A 19,181-nucleotide genomic window follows, 5' to 3' on the forward strand; every position below is an offset into this window, starting at 1 on the left:
CTGAGGATTACTCTTGATTAACGTCTCGATTCATTCATCATCAACGGCGGCTGAATTTGCTGCGAAAACATAAAGGAACCTTTATCTTCTTTTTTCTACATAATTCTAAGTGGCTAATATTCTTTCCATTATTTCCGTACCCAGTCTATTAAAAATTTTTGTTTTATTACTTTTATTACTTTGTTTTATACCTCAGCAAACTTTCGCTTGTCCTTTTTAGGCATTTCCTTGACATAAGAGAGAAAAAAAGATCTCGCAAAAATATCCTCATTCATTCATACATTCAATTGGCGTAGACGGTTTAATTTTATGGCATTGTGAAACGAAAAACATAATGGATTTTCAGATGGATTAAACGCACTACGCTTTTTAAGCATTCAAATAAATATTGTTACGTAATAATAAATAATAAACGAAACAGAGAGCAATCACTATACGAGGGAGAACCAAAGAGCTTTTTAGGTAGGCTATTCTGACTGCTCTCATTTCCAACCAGTAATTTTTCGACAGAAATCCCGGTATACATCATACGGATCCTTTTCATTGTGATAAAATAAAAAACTAAAAAAATCAGGAAAAATCAGGATCATTTCAGAAAAATCAGGCAAAATCGAGTGTCAGGATGTTAGGATACGAGCCAAAAAGTCTGGGAAATCCTGAAAAATCAGGAAGGTTGGCATCTCTGCTTGTAACAGTTGCCACAACTGTTTTCATAATATTATATTTTTGGACTATTTATTTTCTTATTTATTATTGGTGAACTTATTGTGAATGGTGAATTTATTGAGTGTTGTTTATTTATTTCTAAATTTATTTATTTACAATATTTTTGTGTATATATAATTATTTATTTATTTATTTATATACTTACTAGCTGACACGGCAAACTTCGTCCCGCTCAAAATTTGTTTTTTGCTATCAATACCTTCAAACATTCACGTTTTTTTACTAAGCGTAAGTTCATGGGTCCAATCGCAGAACTGATCATTGATTGATCTTTTAATCGACCCCGTTGAATTTACCTTTTACTATAAATTTCCTAGTACTTCTACCAAAACTCATCATTATAATATCAGATTATTTTCAGACACAATTCTATGTCGAGATTTTTCAACCACTTGCAAATAACGTGTTCTCCGTTACATGGAATAAATGTTTGATACAGAAAATATTATAGAATTGAGACAGCCCGAAATCGGACAATTCCTTCCTCGAGTTTTGCTGTTATCAACACATTCGACAATCCGTTTTTTTTTTGTATAGCTAGAAGAATTGTAGAACATGTGGGAATTTAATTTTCCGAATTTTTCCCTTTTTCCGAAAATTTTCAATTGTCATGTTTGATTGGAATATTGTTGGTTGAAATATGTGTAATATTTTTTTGGTACCTCCTCTCCATTCCAGAAAAGGGAGGGATGTCATACCACCATAGAAACGTTTCTCATACCCTAAAACCCTCACATCCCAAATTGTGCTTGATTAGTTCTCAAGTTATGCAGAAGTTTGTATGTCATCTGTATGGTAGCCCCCCTTAGAGAGGGGGAAGCAGTGTATTCATCATAGAAATGTTTCGTGTCCCCTAAAACCTTCACATGCCAAATTTGCCTCCATTTGCTTGATTAGTTTTCGAGTTATGCAGAAATTTATGTTTCATTTGTATGACAGCCCACCTTTAGAGAGGGGAGAGGAGTGTCTAACCACCATAGAAACATTTATTGCACCCTAAACCCTCCACATGTCAAATTTGGTTCCATTTGCTTGATTAGTTCTCGAGTTATGCAGAAATTTGTCTTTCATTTCTATGGAGTTTGGGGAGGGGAATGAGAAGGTCGTATTCAAGGACGGTTAGTTGGGGCAAGATGCACACAAGGGGATGGGAAATTGTCTTCGCCTGAGCTTGAGCCTTGAATCGCGAGATACCTTGCAGTTTATCTGAGGACTACAATGTTCTTCGACCATTTTGCATTGAACTGTCCGACGTCGCGGAAGCATTGTGCTTTTTGTTCGCGATCGTAATTTGTAAGTTTTCTCTATATAAGGTGGTGCTTTGTGATTATAATTTGAATGAATTTCAGTGTGAGCATTGTTCCTAGCATCCCAAAGAACCGCTTATGTATTAAAGCGAGAAATGAAGCGACAGGTAGTTATTATGATTGGTTCATTTTAATTACGGTAATTTACAAACTTTGCAAAAAAGGAAAATTCCTCTTGGCGAAACCCGACAAGCAAACACGTCGAAGAAAAGTCTGCGCCGTCACCATCGCGCCTCCGAAGAATCCACTGGACAGAACCAACCAGCGGAAATCCGCATCCAGAAAACTACAAGGAGTGAGTGAGGAAATTTGTGTCCTCACCGCACTCCCCAGGTATTGTATAGTTATTGTCCATGTACACATGTGATGTCCCCATAGTTTAAGCAAAGATTCATGTACAAATAAATGTAAAACATGTAAGCTACAGTCCATCCATGAGAATCTGAATTGAATTGTCGTCATTGTATTGTTTATAGGTTAAAAGTCAATATAAATGTGATCCTGTAATTGTCAATTTTATTTAATTAGGATTTCACTTGATCCGTGTTCGAGGTTAATTTACGGATTTTTGTTATTGTTCTGAGCATTTTGTTTCCCAGATGGTCGTGCCAGTCTGGTGGTTTGTTCGTTGAATATTTTCGGTGATTAGAAAACCCTGCGGAGGTTTTCTGTGCTTCTCAGGGTGATTCTTGGTCGTTGATGATTTTCTTGGAATACCCTGCGGGTGTCTTCTGGAAGTCTTCGCTTGCTGCAATTGGTACAGCTCGATCGTTCCCCGATCCTTATAAAAGGACGCAATTTAGGCCTGTGTGACAGGCTGGGCAACGAACGCGGCGATTGGTCCTCGAAAGAGGTGGCGCTCGAGTCAATCGCTTAAAAGAGGTCGGGTGGGAAAGCTAACTTCTTAGCCTTCTTCGAGCTAGCCGTAGGTTCCGGGTTGTCTTTGGAAACCCGGTCCGCTACATCCTCTTACGAGTCTTCAAGTCTAAGCAGTGCTAAACTGCATCCATCCGTAGCATTCTCTCGATCACTCGACAAAAAACTCGACAGCTCAGCATAATTATAATAAGGACGGTTGTTCGGATTATAAACGAGTCTTTGGATAATTTTTTTATCGAATAAATTTTATACATTTTTTATTGTATGTTCTTCTCTTTTTTAAAATCGTAAGACAAATATCGCCTATATATTTCCGTTCGTTTTGCATTTTCTTTCCTGCAACTAACTTGTGTTGGCTTTCTCGTGCACGTTAAAATATAGGTAAACAGCTAAAAAAAAGGTTCTTTCGCGGATTAAAACAAAATTCTATGCTTGTCATGATTTTCTCACAGAGAGGCAGTTGACCGAGTGGATTATCACTTGAGAAACATTACACACAGATATGAGGAAAAGTGTGTTGGAGCGGCCACGTTAACACCGCGCGCGCCGCGAGCCGTTCCGTTCTGTCGTCGTATATTGCAAATGGTATTTTGATTGGGTCACTCACTGGTGGTGAATTGTGTGTATTGTTTTGCTTTTTTTCTGAGATTCATTCCAACTGGCGAACTAAACAAGAAGAATCCTTAAACTATTAACAAGTATTATTCTTTCTGCTTTCGTTACTTCAGCGCTTTTTTAAAAAAGAGAGAATTTTTCTTCACTACACTAAGTTGCTAGAGATTGTCGTAAAATAATGATCCGCTTTTATTGCGCGTTGTTCTGTGTGTTATCATTGATCAAAGATTCTCGATAAAATACTACAAAAATTTCAAATAAAAACTTCGCAATTTCTTAGTTTAAAAAAAGTGGGTGACTATGTACAACATCTACACAGCTGAAAAATGCGGCGCATTTTCGATTCGATTTTAATTTAATCGAAAATAGGAAGTAAACTTTCGAAAAAAAACTTACTTCTTTCCGCATGTGAGGGTTAAAGATAATAAAAAAAGTTACTTGCTAATTGTAGCACGTGTGAGAGAAAAGTACTCTAACTTGTAATCAGACCATATTTTCGAGTTTCTGTCCACAGACTTTATACAGTTTGGGATAACCTACGTGAAAAAAAGTGTTTCTAGTGTGAATTCGAGGGCATTTCTCATATGCGCTTGATATCTTTTTTTTTCCTTTTGCTTATGTATCTCCTATTAATCAATAAGTTAACATTACTAAACGCGTCCGTCGTTTTTGTTTCCTTTTGACGGTTGTCTCCCTCTAATAATCGTTTACTGAGTGTTTCACTAAAATAGCAATATATTTATAAGTATATTGTACATTTCGTCTTTTTTTTCTAAAATCTGTGTTTTATCGTTTAAAAAATCTACTAAAAATATTCTGTTTTAAGCAAGGAATTGTCCAGTTACATTTACGGTGAGGAATGCATGAGTTCCTCGACAGTTTGAGTAGATTATAACGTTTATATTCGCGCGTCCATCGGGTACACTCACACGCACGCACTCATTCAAAGAATTCCCGCAAGAAGCCACGCACACTCCCGTTTAGCAGTGTTGTTTTTAGCACGCTCTGTGTGTGTTATGTGTAGAGGAGGGGGGAGTCTTTTTCAAGAATTACTTAAACATTAGTTAATTTATCAAATAAATTATCACTATCACGATCCGCTTGTCCCGGCCCTACATCAGGGACCGCTGGGAGTGGGAGCGGAGAAGGGGGGACACATTGGCATAATCTGTTCTCTTACCTCCACATCCATGCAAAGGCTAAGCGGAGGGGGACGAGGCACTTATGTTTCTTCGATTTGTCATGGTGTCATGGAACGGATGTTGTTACACATACTTATATGTAAATCGCCTCGGAACCCTTGTTCGCCTGGTGGCCGCCGGTCGGGGCGCTCGTCACGTACACATTCATGTTTGCCGCCGGCGACTGGACACCCTCGGACCAGTCCGAGGTCGAATGGGGCGAGGAACTTGACCAGTGGCCGGGTGACTCCGGCGATGGCGTCGGATAGCTGTCCAGCGTTTGGACCAAATGCTGCGGCGTTACGCCCCCGCTGTGCTGACTCGGCGGGGTCAGATACTGATAGAACGAGGCATTCTGGCTGTTCAGGGTGGACTGCTGGCAGTGGGCGGAGGCCGACGACAGCGGCGACAGATGGGAGGACGACATGGTCGAGCTCGATGGCGAAGAGATAGCGGTAGCCGTGGTGTTTTGGGACGTTGAAGCTTGAGATCCTTGGCCTGGGGAATGGAGTTTGGTTAGTGGTAAGCTACGAGCACATTAGGAAATTTGAAATACCTGTAGGACTGCAGAAACCCGCCAGCTCCAATCCGGTAGAGCCATTGACAAAATTCATTTGCAGACCGGCCAACATTGCACTGTTTGAGTTGTTTTTGTTACTACTACTGCTTTGCTGCTGCTGTTGTTGCTGTTGCTGCTGCTGTTGTTGTTGGTTGCAGCCTATACTATTGTTGTTTTGCTGTTGCTGCTGCTGCTGCTGTTGCATATTTCCGTTGGAGATCATCTGGACACCGTGCTTTTGCTGCTGCGCGTGTCTCATTGCCTGAATGTGTGTTGGCGACGTCGGTAGACTCGGGCGAGTCTTAGCAGGTGAAGGAGAACCTGATGGCGAAGGAAAACATGAGTATCAGAAGGGTAACCGTTGAAATTATAAGGCTGTGTTTTATCTAATCATCCATATCTGTGCTACAATGTGGTTGAACCCACTTCTTGTATACTTTGACGTTAGAGTGTAACGATAAATCATAAATGGGGCCAATCAAAACGTGGCAGTTAGGCCGTTTAGATATCGCTTGACATTTTACAGTTATCCCATTGCTTATCTCAGGAAAAATAACATTTTATTAGTTGTGAGATGGTAGATGCGTAGAAATATTCCCTATCAATTGATGCAAACATCTTTCCGATCTATTAATAAATGTTCGAGTTATAAGCATTCGAAATCTTTCATTTTTCCTTGCATGTTCTGTGTTTAGTTACGAAAACGATGCTGGAACCTCTGTTCGAGAAAATACAGCTCCAGCTAGCACGGCAATCCACAACATTTCGGGTCTTAGAATACGATTCTAAAATTACTTCATTCTAACCACAATGGGATGGTTAAAATGAAACAAACAGCAGCTAGGCGGTGTAATTTTGGTTAGGATTGAACAACGACATAGATAACTATGCTCAACAGTGTCAATCCCAGTTTCGTTTTGCTAAATTGGCTCTAGGAGATAAGGTATTGTACAAGAATCATGATTACATGCCATTGCAATTGAAGGATTGAATGACGGTATGTCAAAGAGTTTTATTGAATGTTGTTCGTGATTCGCGTTGACGGCGGAATGGTGTCGACATCTGGATACGACATTAGTTTGTATGGGGCCAACTCTTCTCTATCAGATTAGTCGGCCCTAAGGCTGTTTCAAATCACTAAAATTTGTATGAAATTTTTTTTCTTGGCGTTATTTACCTACTATAAGAACGTTTTTCTGACCCTAATTTAAACTTATTTCTATGAACTTTCAGATATTCTCACCAAAACTTACCATTATAATATAAAATTATCTTTAGATACAGTTTTTGTATGATATTGTTTCACTACTTGCAAGCAAAAATGATTTTCATTTAAATAGAGTACTAATTTGGGTTGGGAAAAATAATTTTCATTCATAATTTTTATTTTAAAAGCGTGTTCAAAGCCATATTGTCATGCCTACTCCTCCATTTCGTAATACGAAGCTCAATGTCAACGCGTATTGCGAATCTTATCCTCGCGACAACCAGTTGTCACAATTGAAAACAATCGTCCAAATTTGAGACAACCTTCAGAAGAAACCACTACCACATCGATTCAGCGACATAACCTCGCCCCTTCTTTCGATCTCCTGTCAACATGAAACTTATCTAGAGAAGTCGGTTAATCGTTCGATTAATTCAAATAATCGAATATCTGCAATTTTAATCCAGTAATTTTGTATCGAATAATGAAAAATCAAAATATGAATACATCGAATATTATCACAGTAATCGCGATTAATGATAAAGGGGAAAAAAATACAGTGCAAAATTTATTTAACAGTCATGATGTTTTGTCGAAATTTATCGAATATGCTTTATCCATTTACGGTTGAAGCATAAAAATAAATCTGGTGGTGAAGGAGACTGGGAAGAAGAATTCAGCGTCTGCGGGAGTGAAAGGAGGTGGTCTAAGCTCCCGTGCTATAGTGGTAGTATTCAAATTCAGAGTGTCAAAGAAAATTTGAAGTAGTAGTTATGGAGATCTAGCAGAAGTTTTCAAACAAATCTGCTATTTTATCAACATTTAAATAACAGGTAGTTTTGAACAAAAAAAATTGTATGTTGGTGCAATAAAAACATTATCATGATGTGCTTTTTTTTCAATCGTCCGCAAAAAAAACATGAAATGGCAAATTTATCAATATACTGAAATAGAATTTCATTCCAAAACCATTATTTTGCACCATGTTTATTTTAAAACTATATTTAATGTAACTTTTAAAATTATGACATCATAATCTTTTTTATTATAAATGTCTGTTCATTTTGATCACAAGAAAACAATTTTTTTTGACGTAGGACTACGGCTAACCGGAAGATATAGGGGGTGAAATGAAAATCTAGGCACTGAACAAGTAGGTAAAAATGCAAGATTTGGAACGCTTATAACTCGAGCATTTCTCAATAGATCGCAAAGGTTTTTGCATCAATTGATAGGAAATATATCTACGCATCTATCATAACGAATAACATTTCATTTTTCTTGAGATAAATAATTGAATAATTGTGAAATATCAAGCATTGTCCAAATGCACTATGTGCCCATTTTTGATTGGTGCATTTTGTGCTCCTCATATCGTACCGACCAAAACGGGCAACCAGAGCAGCAGCGAAATACAATGAACCCGATTAGAAAGGAAAAAGAAAAAATATGAACGAAACATTGGTCGCAGTCTCACACATGCGTAATTCTCGAGCCAGCCAGTCAGCTTAAAAATCCCCGCTCCGCTGCCATAACGATCATTCTCATCCAAATCATACACCACATCGTTTCGCATCACAACATATCAACAAACCAACACAAGCAGCCATGTCTGGACATGACAAAGGAGGAAAAGTGAAGGGAAAGGCAAAATCCCTATGCCGAGCGCGTTAGTACCAGTGCTCCAGTCCACCTAGTCGGCGTTATATAGTTTCGGCCGCCGAAGTGATCGAGTTGGCTGGCAAAGCTGTTCGCGACGATAAGAAAATCCGCATTCAGAACAGACCACATTCGGTTCGGTGGACATCTAGACAAGAATAGGCAGTTTCAGCGAGTGACGAGCAGAAGATAAAAGTTTGTTCTTCATACAAACTGCTTTGGTGGCAAATCCAGAACAAGGCAGCATCGATGGCGTTCGAAATGGTTTTTTTTTCAAAACCACGAGTACAAAGTTTTCTAAATTGGAACCATTCCATAAAACACGGCGCTTATCAGGGCCATTAAACCTTTCAAAAAAGAGTTTACGAAATACAGTTCAAGGCATTCTAAAATATTATCCAAAATAATAATAAAACACAAATTGATTTTTCATAATTTGTTTGTCAGGATATGAAGAGTATGAGAATTTTGCAGTTGTGCTGAGCTTATTGATGGTTGGGGACTTTCTCGATTATTCAATTTTCACCAATTCTTAAATTGCTTCCAGATTGAAAGTACAGTAATTTTAGTTCGATAATTAGCTAATTGGATTTTTGTAAACTCTATGGGGGTCCAAATTATGACCCAACATGTCCCAAGCTGGATGGGAAGAAATTTTCCAACTGTGAAAGCTGTACCACTGTCATCGCAAATGTTCAATTACAGGTTAAAATCATCTCCAATGCGACACTGAGTGGTGCTTCGGCAAGTCGCATTAAATGTAATTTACAGTAGAACATGTCCCAAGCTGGATGAGAAGAAATTTTCCAACTGTGGCGAGTGGCAAACGCACTCGCTAAACAGGAAAGTTTAACCGAACAAGATGGAGATATCGAGTGATAACAAAACAATAAACTCTTTAGATTAAAGATGATTTTGTGGACCTGAAAAGGACCCTTTTTAGCGTTTGCTTCCTTCTCCTTCTTCTTGTCGGTTTCCGAGATATTCTTCTGCGCCGTGCCGAACTTTTTGGCGGCTTTTCCACTATTCCACTAGTCTTCGGTGCCTTCGTGTTTGTTAGAAACACCTGTATGTGAATCCAACGAGCGAACAAATCGTAATGAATATATTTTTTTGCCATCGCTCCCTTTTAACGCTCATTCGTTCGTCTCGTTGGACTCTCCCCTTTGGCTGAGTCTGCTGATTTGTCTCTATCCTGTGAGCGTGTACCGCTAAAGTACAAAACGCGCGGATCCGCTGAAAAATATATCATTCTCTTTCAAACCGTAAATCAGTGTGGTTGTATGGCATCGTTTCACATCACATCGCATCAACAGATTGGTGCCGGAGCACCAGCATACCTAATAGCGGTTATAGAATTTCGGCCGCCGGAGTGCTCGAGTTGGCTTGCAAAGCTGCTCACGACAATAAGAAAACCCGCCTACAGAACAGAGCACATTCGGTTCGGTGGCAACAATCAGTTTCAGCGAGTGGCAAACGCAATCGCAAAACGGCAGCAGGTAGAAGAAGGAAAATGTTTGTTTATACAGACTGCTTTGGTGGCAAAACCAGCCACCGTAAAACACGGCGCCTTTCATGGCCATTAAGCCATTCAAAGAAAAGTTATTAAAAGTTATTCACAATACCAATGCATTCTAAAGTGCCATAATATGACATATAATATGAACTGAATTATTTTGTTTATGCTTGTTTTTGAACTTATTGGTGGTTGAGGTCTTTTAAATTGATCATTCAGTTTTCACAAACCCATACATGGTCTCCGAATTAAAAGTGGCTCCAAATTACAACACATTGTATGCAGGATGGCATTAACGAATTTTCTCGGTAGCAAGAACTGCTTTCTTTAGTTGATAACTGATGTTGAAAATTGACTGACGTTACATCTGCATTGTATAGAAACATAACTAAGGAGCAATATGATGAGCTATGCATTTCCTGCTACTCTGTTCTTATTTTAAAGGACTTTAATTCGAAGGTCATCCGTCCCTGTATTCACATTGATTTTTCAGAACGTTTATAGCTCGTCTATTCCTCGACAGATTGTAGAGTTCGTCTCCAAAACCTCAGTTCTTTTCATTTTTATTTATTTTGTTTGCGGAGACTACAAATATTACAATTCATTCGTCTCCGAAACCACAGTTTAAGGTACGGTAATGTGCTCAATGAACTGACGACCACCTATACATTCCTTATCACAGCCATCATTTTGATTGTACGATATGTGCATACGCCGAAAAATGCCCGGCGTTGAACATTTAATGAGTACAAAGCCTTCGGAAAAAAAATCAAGAATCAAATATAAGACAGTGAGAAAAAAATGAGAAATTTTTTACAAAAAAAAAACGCAAAAACACAACCAAAAGGTTCATTTCAGAACTCCCAACATGTTCATAAAGAGTAAACAGTAAGCTAATCCATATTTCAGGTAGAGAGGTAGGTATTCACGTAGGAGAAGACAATAAAACAACATATTTAAAATATATATTTAGAATAAGCTGTCCCCGTTGTATAGTCCTACGTCACTCCGGTTATGTCCCCGACATTACCCACCCGTCTTTTTTCGATTAATCGATTACTGACAGACAATTATTCGAATTAATCGAATATTTGAAATTGGCCCCACGATTAATCGATAATCGAATAAACGAAAAATTTAGACATCGCTAGACCTATCAACGTCTTAGCTGTCCAACTAGCCTCATCGTTCGGTGGAAAATTTTAACTCCCTCCATTTTGAGACGGGAACGAAACTACACGCGTCTGTGAATCTTGTACCACTTTATTATGAAATTATACCCTTAAAAATAAATGTAGAGATAGAAATAAAAAGAGAATTTTGTACAAACGAGTACAATGTACTAAACGAGCCAACTCATACACTGAGATTGGCCGTACTGGAATTCCCGGGTTACGTTGTCCCACTCTTCCGCTGTGTGGTCGAACTAATGTTTAGGAAGTACACAATCACAGCACACCGAAATCAATCACGTATCAACCCTCCACGTGTGACGGTAACGACGATTCGAAACAGCACGAAAGGCGGTCTCTGGAAAGAAGCGACTCGGACGGTGAGTTTTATGAATTTCCAGATGTTCCTGCCCTTTCTAACAGACGCCGTGGCGTTTCAAGAAGCTGCGATGCAGTTCAATTGCGATCAGGAGTTATACCATGTCAACGCGAAACAATGATCAATTGCCGACGAGTTCTGAGCAGCACCAATGGAGCACACTTATATGAACATAACAAACATGAGACAGGCGGAAACAAGGGATTGCTAAAATGGCCGTCTTTTTGTAGTCAACATGGGCCAACAAATCATGAGCATAGGAATCGTAGGCTAAAATGAAAAACAAAGTGCTTCGTGCGATCCTTCTGCTGTATTTTGATCGTCAATCCAAAAGAAAAATTCCGTATAGATATCCAAACATCTAAGAACTATCCCACGGAATCATTGGTTACAGACCATCGCAGATGCTGAACATATTTGCATCAATATTGACTCCAAACTATAAACAATGCGTGAACCCTAGCTTTATGATGCCTACGCTCAATTTGTATTGGTTGGAATAGAGGTACCAGGACTCTGGGCGGGGACAGTGTCGATTCCAATGAACCCCAGCTTGAAGGTGACTTAGGCTATGACTCAACGGACTGCGCGTTTTCTCTCTATAATAATAACATTCTCAAATCAACAAGCGGGCACTCACCTATATAACCCTGTGGGGACAACGCCAGATTGCTCTGCACCGAATGCGGCGGCGACTGGTTCGAGTATGGCGGACTGAGACCACTCTCGCCCATGTGCATCGCGTGCATCATACTGGCAGCGCCACCTCCACGCTGATTCATCAACAGATCCTGGAAGGGTGTGTTCCCTGTGGCACCGCCTCCCATCGAGTACCCATAGTTGTCCAGGTTGATGTTGTGCAAGGACTGCATCGATTGAGCGCTCTGAAACATACAAACAAAAACAAGAACATTAGTGAACGGTTAACGGCGTGTTTTGCAGATCGTCGTCCTACCTTGATGCAATCCTCATAGCTCGGTGGCTTCTTGTTGCCCGTCATGGTGTCCATCTGGTGCACCGCCATCGCGTTCGAGTACAGACTGACCGTGTCGTACGGGCTCGGAATGTTCGCAAGCGGTGATTCCACCGAACTCAGCTGATCGTCCGGAATTTGCACGTCCACAATGTTGTTGTTGTTCTTCTTGGCGCTAGCGCCGTTCGGCTTCTTGGCCACCGCCTTCCGCCGCATGCTTCCATCGTTGTCCGGACTGTTCGGATTCTGTGCGCCCGAGGCAGCCCCATTCGCCTTCGCTCGCTTGCTCTTCTGCTTGCTTTGCTTCGTCGAGGCGATGATCGTCGGATGGGTGATCATGTGGGGATGCGCCGTCGGTGACATGATCGTGTTCGGGATGGCCGTCACCATCTGGGGACTGCGTGGAATGTGTTCGTCCAGCAGCCGCACGATGTCCTGATGTATCCGTTCGCTGGCGACATCACGTGGCAATCGGTCCATGTGGTCGGTGATGTCACGGTTCGCGAAGTTATCCAGCAGAGCCTTGCACGCTTCAAATGATCCTTCGCGGGCCGCCAGGAACAACGGAGTTTCGTCTTTGTCGTCCTGTGCGTCCCGATTGGCACCGTGGGTGAGGAGAATATTGACAGCGTCCACATTGTTGACGGCAGCGGCCCAATGCAGAGCCGTTTTGCCACTGTTGTCCGCTGCGTTGATGTCCGCATCGGCAGTGATTAAATCCTCGACCATACCTTCGATGGCGAGACGGGCTGCCAGAATCAGCGGAGTGGTTCCATCGTGCATACGCGCGTTCAGATTGGTCGCACGGTTCCTCAGCAGGATCTGGAAGACTCCCATGGCATCGGCGGCAACAGCCGCATGTAGCGGGGTTCTGCCTGTGTTATCCTGGCTGTTTGCTTCGGCTCCTGCGTCGAGCAGACGCTTGGCAGCATCAGCTCGAGCGTACCGTGCGGCCAAATGTAGTGAAGTTTCTCCCGTCTTATCCATAGTGGCGTTCAACTCAGCACCCTGCGCCACCAATTCCGAGATAATCTGTGCCGTTGAATCATCCGTAGTGTCGATATCCTCTCCCGAGTCGAGACCGCCTCCGCGAACAGCGGCCACCATCAGTGGGGTCATACCGCAGGGACCTCTAACGTCCACATCGTTGTGGCCCCCGTCATGATGCGTCGGTGGAGTCATCATCGCCGGATGATCCCGAATATCGGCGGCTTCAAAGTGCTGCTGAGACCACACCCTCGGTTCCGTTTCCTCGTAGTCCGTGATTGCGGTATGATCACTTGAGTAGCCTTGATCGATTGCCCGTAAGCGTTTCGGTTGTGGCATTTCCGATTCATCGTCGCTGTTACACCATTGCTGGGAGTGTCCCATGTGACCGTTGGCCATGTCAACCATCGATGGGTTTTTGTTGAGATTGCGCATTTCTTGGCCATCCGGCCGTCTCCGAGAAGGTCGGCGAACGTTGGTGTTAGCCTTGAGGAACCCTTCTGGGAACCATGTAACTCCGTGGGCTCGCTTCCGATTGGCAACGAGCACTCCACACATGGCGAATAGCAGCAGACCGATGAAGAACCCTAGCAGGACGTAGTTCGTGTTGGTCTGTTCCGGAATACCATCGTCATCGGGATTGACACCCTTCACCTGGAATATGGGGAACTGTTTCGACAGTGAATGTTTGGACGCGGTTGCCGCGAGGAATTCGGCGGCCTCGTTCGCAGTCCCAAAACACTCAGCCCCGGTCATTCCGATGCACTTGCGGTTATCCAGCTCGAGGAAAACCTGAATGCCAGTCTGGCGACTTTCCGTATAGACGACGTGATGTTTACGTCCGAAATCACTCTCGGCTAGTCCTTGCAGGGCAGCGTCTCCCTTCCAAGGATAGATCATCTCCATCCCTGCGCCGTTGCGTTTGATTCGAATGGTGGTACGCAGCTGATGGCCGAGATCACGCAGAAATTGGACGGAGTTCTTCTTGAAGGTTTCCAAATCCATCAGCAGGATGATAGAAATGGCGCCTTCCGCCAGCTGCGCTGGCTCCTTTTCATTCTCACAATCCAGCCCGTCCCAATTACACTCGGCGTTGTTACACCCGTAGTCACAGAACCCATTGGCATAGTGCTTCTGGCAATAGGCATCGTAAACTGGATTGCAGGGCTGCAGCTTCTTCTCACAATCGCGTCCATCGAACAGACACTGGGCGTTGTTGCACTCCTCATTGCAGAAACCGTCCATGAACACTTCCCAACAGTTGATGCTGGCGGTACAGTTCAACCACGGATTGATCCCCAGCGAGCAATCGTTCCCATCGAAGTCGCAAGCGTACGTATTACATTCCTCGTCGCACCGATGGTTGCCCTGTTTCTCCCGGCAACCCTTTTTGGCACACTGCGCCCTCTGGTACTCCAAATCAAGTGCGTAGGTGTTCAGGATACCCTTCTTCTTGCTGGCACTATCGAACCATCCCTTATAGGCGGGATCGTAGATGTTACAGGTCTTACCAGCCCACTTCGGCGGACAGAAGCACTCGAAATCACCCAGTTTGTTCTGGCAGGCCGCCCCACGCTCACACGGACTCGAACTGCACTCGTCCAGGATGTCGATCTCGCAATTTATACCACTCGCCCCGAGCGGACATTCGCACCGATAGCCACCATCGTCCGCGATCTGGCAAACCCCATTGATGCACGGATTTGAGTCACAATCATGACCGGAAAACTCACAGTTCTTTCCGTAGTACCCATCGGCACACACGCAGTGATGTCCCGATTGCCTAGTCGAGCACAGGCCCCCATTCAAGCAAGGAGAGTTCGCACAGAAATCCACCTTGATCTCGCAGTGGCGTCCCATATGACCTGGCTTGCAGTTACAGTGGTAGTCATTCACCAACTGGACACAATCCAGCGTTCCCGGGTTGGAGCAGGGGTTGGAGAGGCACTCATTGATATCACCCTCGCACCGTGACCCCACAAACCCAGGTGGACACCGACACTCGAATCCTCCCACCTTGTCGATACAGCTACCGTTATTGTGACAAGCCCCGGGCACACAATCATCCGTATTGATCTCGCACAGCACCCCCAACGTTCCCGGCGGACATGAACACTTGTAGTCGTTTATCAGATCATGGCAAATCCCCCCGTTGCGACAAGGATTCGGCTTACACTCGTCGATGTTAAGTTCGCAGTTCTGACCCTGGAAACCCTTCTTGCAGATACACTTGTACGAACCTATCAGATCCTTGCAGTGACCCCCGTTCCGACAGGGTTGACTCTCGCACTCATTGATCTCCTTCTGACAGTACGACCCGCTGTAACCCTGCTGACAGTGGCAGCGATGTGAATTGCCGAAGTCCTCACAAGTTCCGTTATGGCACAACAGCTTAGATTCGACCCGTTTACGGATAGAGGCATCCTTACAGGATACCATCTCAACATCGCACAGTTTTCCGGTCCAACCGGGTGCACAAATACACTGGTAGACGTTCTCCCGCTGGACACAGGTAGCACCATTCTCGCACGGAGACTGCGAACACCAGTCCACGTAATCCATGCACTGTTTCCCTGTGTAACCATACGAACAATGACAGGTGTAGTCATTGTCGTAATCGTAGCAGGTGGCACCATTGCGGCAGGGTTGCGAGTCACACTTGTTGATCTTGTACTGACAGTTTGAACCCGTGAAACCACCCTGGCACGAACAATTGTAGCTGTTTATACCATCTATACAGGTGCCACCGTTCATACAGGAACTCTCCGTGCAATCTTCATCGTTCGTCTGACAGTTCATACCACTGAAGCCCAACGGACAGGTGCAGGTGTACGAGTTCACATACTGCGTACAGGTCGCCCCATTCTGGCAAGGTATCGATAGACACTCGTTGATATCCACCTCACAGTGCTTTCCCTCGAATCCATCCACGCAGAGACACGTATAATCACCAATCCCATCCAGGCAAGTACCCCCATTCTGACACGGGAACGACGCGCAATCGTCCGTGTTGACCGTACAATCGCGACCCTCGTAACCCTTGGCGCAGAGACACTGATACGACCCGTTGGTATTCCGACAGGTAGCGCCATTCCGACACGGCGACGAAAGGGCACACTCGTTGATATCCTCGTCACACAGCCTTCCGGTGTAACCAAGCGTGCAGCTACACGAGAAATCCATGTAGTTCGGACTCGGAGAACACTTGGCACCATTTCTACAACGATTCGGCAGACAGGGATCCATCTTCGACTCGCAATCCCTCCCGGTGAACGGCACCCGACAAACGCACTTGTAACCGTTAACCAAATCGATACACGAGCCCCCGTTCCGACACGGATTATTGACGCAATCATCGATGTTCACTTCGCAGTTCCGTCCCGAGTAACCGGGCATACACTGGCAGGTGTAGGAGTTCAACCCGTCCCGACAAATGCCACCATGTTGGCACGGATTCGAGCCACATTCGTCGATATCCGTCTCGCAACGACGTCCCCCATAACCGGGCGGACAGTGACAGATGAACTGGTTCACTCCATCCTCACACTGACCCCCGTTGATGCATGGATTCGAGGCACACTCGTCTACGTCACTCAGACAACGCGCATCAAAATACCCCCGAGGACACTCGCACCGGAAACCATTCACCAGATCCATGCAAACACCCCCGTTTGCGCACGGATCCGACGCACACTCGTTGATATTCGTCTCACAATGCATTCCCGTGAATCCAGGTACACATTGGCAAGAGTACCGATTGATGCCATCGATGCATTTCGCTCCATGTCGGCAAGGGTTGCTGTGACACTCGTTCACGTTAACCTCGCAATTCGCTCCGGACGTTCCCGGTTGACATCGGCATATGTACCCTCCAACCAAATCCTCACAATGTCCCCCAAACTGACACGGATTGGACTCACACTCGTTAATCTGAATCTGGCACAGGTACCCGGTGTACCCCGGATTACACTGACACGTAAAAGAATTGTCCCCATCGATGCAGAGACCCCGATGGCACGGATTCGACTGACAGTCGTTGATGTTGGTCTCACAGGATAGTCCGGTGTATCCAGGCGGACACTCACACGTATAACCTGCGATCGAATCGTGACAGATCCCCCCGTTCCGGCATGGTTGCGACAGACAATCGTCGATGTTGATCTGGCAGCGCAGTCCCGTGAAGCCAATCGCACAGGTACACTTGAACGAGTTGATCAGATCCCGGCAGATTCCTCCGTTCAGACACGGGTTGGTGGCGCACTCATCGATGTCGATCTCGCACTGGGTTCCGGTGAAACCTGGGAAGCATAAGAATGGCGAATGTTAGTTTAGATTTTGATGGTGAGTTTGTTTTTTGGAAAAGGGCAAGTCGAATCAAGATGGGCTTTACGTTACTCAAATCAACGGTGTAGTTTAATATGGGAATATAATATTGCGCGACTACAATGAATCGAACTCGTTCTCCATCATTATTTGTGTTGTACACCACTACTAGTTTAATGCATCTGTCAATAAATGAATAATCATTCACGTATTCATAATATAGTAACCATATTGTTTTGTTTACCCGACAACGTGCTGTCAAAAATGTTTTAAAATTCGCATTTTTATTCGATTCAAAGCCCCAAGCATATGGGTCTTTTTCGTTACGAGCGCCTAATGTTTGGCTTCGTAATAGCCCCCGAAATCTTCTAGCGAATACTTGAACAGATATTAAACCGTTTTAGTAAACACAGGTAAACTTCACCGATGACATCTTAGTCTTCGGTGTAACTGAAAGCGAACACGACGAAGCTCTGGAATCAGCACACTTAAGGAATACGGAGTGCTTCTGAACCAGTACAAATGTTTTTGTGGTGAAGAAGTTGGAGTTTCTAGGGCAAAAGTTTTTTTCAGAGGGAATTCAACCATCAAGCATTGAAATCGAAGCTCTTCAGAAATTCCGTGCCCCTTATTATTCTCAGGAAGACGTACGGAGCTTCTTGAGTCTCGTTACTTACACCGGATTTGGCAACCGTCACCGCTCCATTAAGTAAATTAACATGCTTTTGTTCAAAGTTGAAAGAAATGATATGGAACATAAAGCTATTGAGGTCTTTTGAAAATTATTCTGAAAATTAACAGTTTAAATGTCTTGACCGATGATGATCCTCGACCAATTGCTAGAAAAAGTCTCACACAGATCGGGCGCCAATATTACCAGACTGAGAAGAAAGCGCTTGCTTTGGTTTGGGCACTTGAGCGATCCTCGTCGTACCTGCTTGAAAGAAAATTTGAGCTTGAAACTGATCACAAGCCCCTGGATGTGATGTTCAATCCAATGTATAGACACTGTCCAAGAATCGAGTGGTGGGTTCTTCGTCAACGGTCTTAACTTTTGTCGTGAAATAACAGAAAGGAGCCACCAACATAGCCGATCTCGTTCGGTTGAAAACATAATGCTGCCGGATTTGACGCGGAGAATAAATTCATGAGTTTGGCTGTATAGACTCCAGAAAGCAACTATCGATGTACAGAAATTAGAAGAAGTGCTCCCTTGGCCGAGTGGTTAGCGTCACAACTAACATGCCGGGTGTTCGGGTTCGATTCCCGTTCTGGTCGCGGGAATTTTTCGTCAAAGAAATCTCCTCCGACTTGCACTGTGATCACGCGTATTCTAGAGCTTGCCACTCAGAATGCATTCAAGGCGTGTTATTTGGCATAGAAATCTCATCTAAGTACTAATAAAAATGACGCAAGTAATACTACGTTGAGACGGCGAAGTTCCTCTAGGAACGTTAGTGCCATTGAAGAAGAAGAAGAAGAAGAAATTAGAAGAAGCTGCGAAGGAAGATCGAATCCTGAATTTAGTAAAACGACCTTCAGAAAATAAATTCTATGGTTTCCAGCTAGAAGAAACACCTGAAGAAACAGTACTTACTTACGATCGCTTGTACGCAGGAGGTGGTGAACAATCATCAGGAACAGTATTCGAAGAAGGATGAGAAGTGTTTCTTTTGTAGTGGATCGTATTCACCTCGA

The 19,181-nt window shown here is 43.6% G+C and overlaps 1 protein-coding gene across 1 annotated transcript in view; it reads right to left on the reverse strand.

The window, feature by feature from the left end:
- Positions 1 to 3,152: 3,152 nt before the first annotated feature.
- LOC129761772 (neurogenic locus Notch protein) overlaps positions 3,153 to 19,181 on the reverse strand; it is a 236,508-nt gene continuing 220,479 nt past the window's right edge. The window contains exons 8-11 of the mRNA XM_055759535.1: positions 12,156 to 17,458; positions 11,841 to 12,084; positions 5,265 to 5,588; positions 3,153 to 5,206 (exon numbers count right to left, since the gene is read on the reverse strand). Coding sequence (XP_055615510.1) covers positions 4,803 to 5,206; positions 5,265 to 5,588; positions 11,841 to 12,084; positions 12,156 to 17,458 — 6,275 coding nt within the window. The 3' untranslated portion in view covers positions 3,153 to 4,802. The remainder of the gene's footprint in view (positions 5,207 to 5,264; positions 5,589 to 11,840; positions 12,085 to 12,155; positions 17,459 to 19,181) is intronic.

This window comes from Toxorhynchites rutilus, chromosome 1, assembly GCF_029784135.1.
Source record: "Toxorhynchites rutilus septentrionalis strain SRP chromosome 1, ASM2978413v1, whole genome shotgun sequence".
Taxonomy (NCBI): domain Eukaryota; kingdom Metazoa; phylum Arthropoda; class Insecta; order Diptera; family Culicidae; genus Toxorhynchites; species Toxorhynchites rutilus.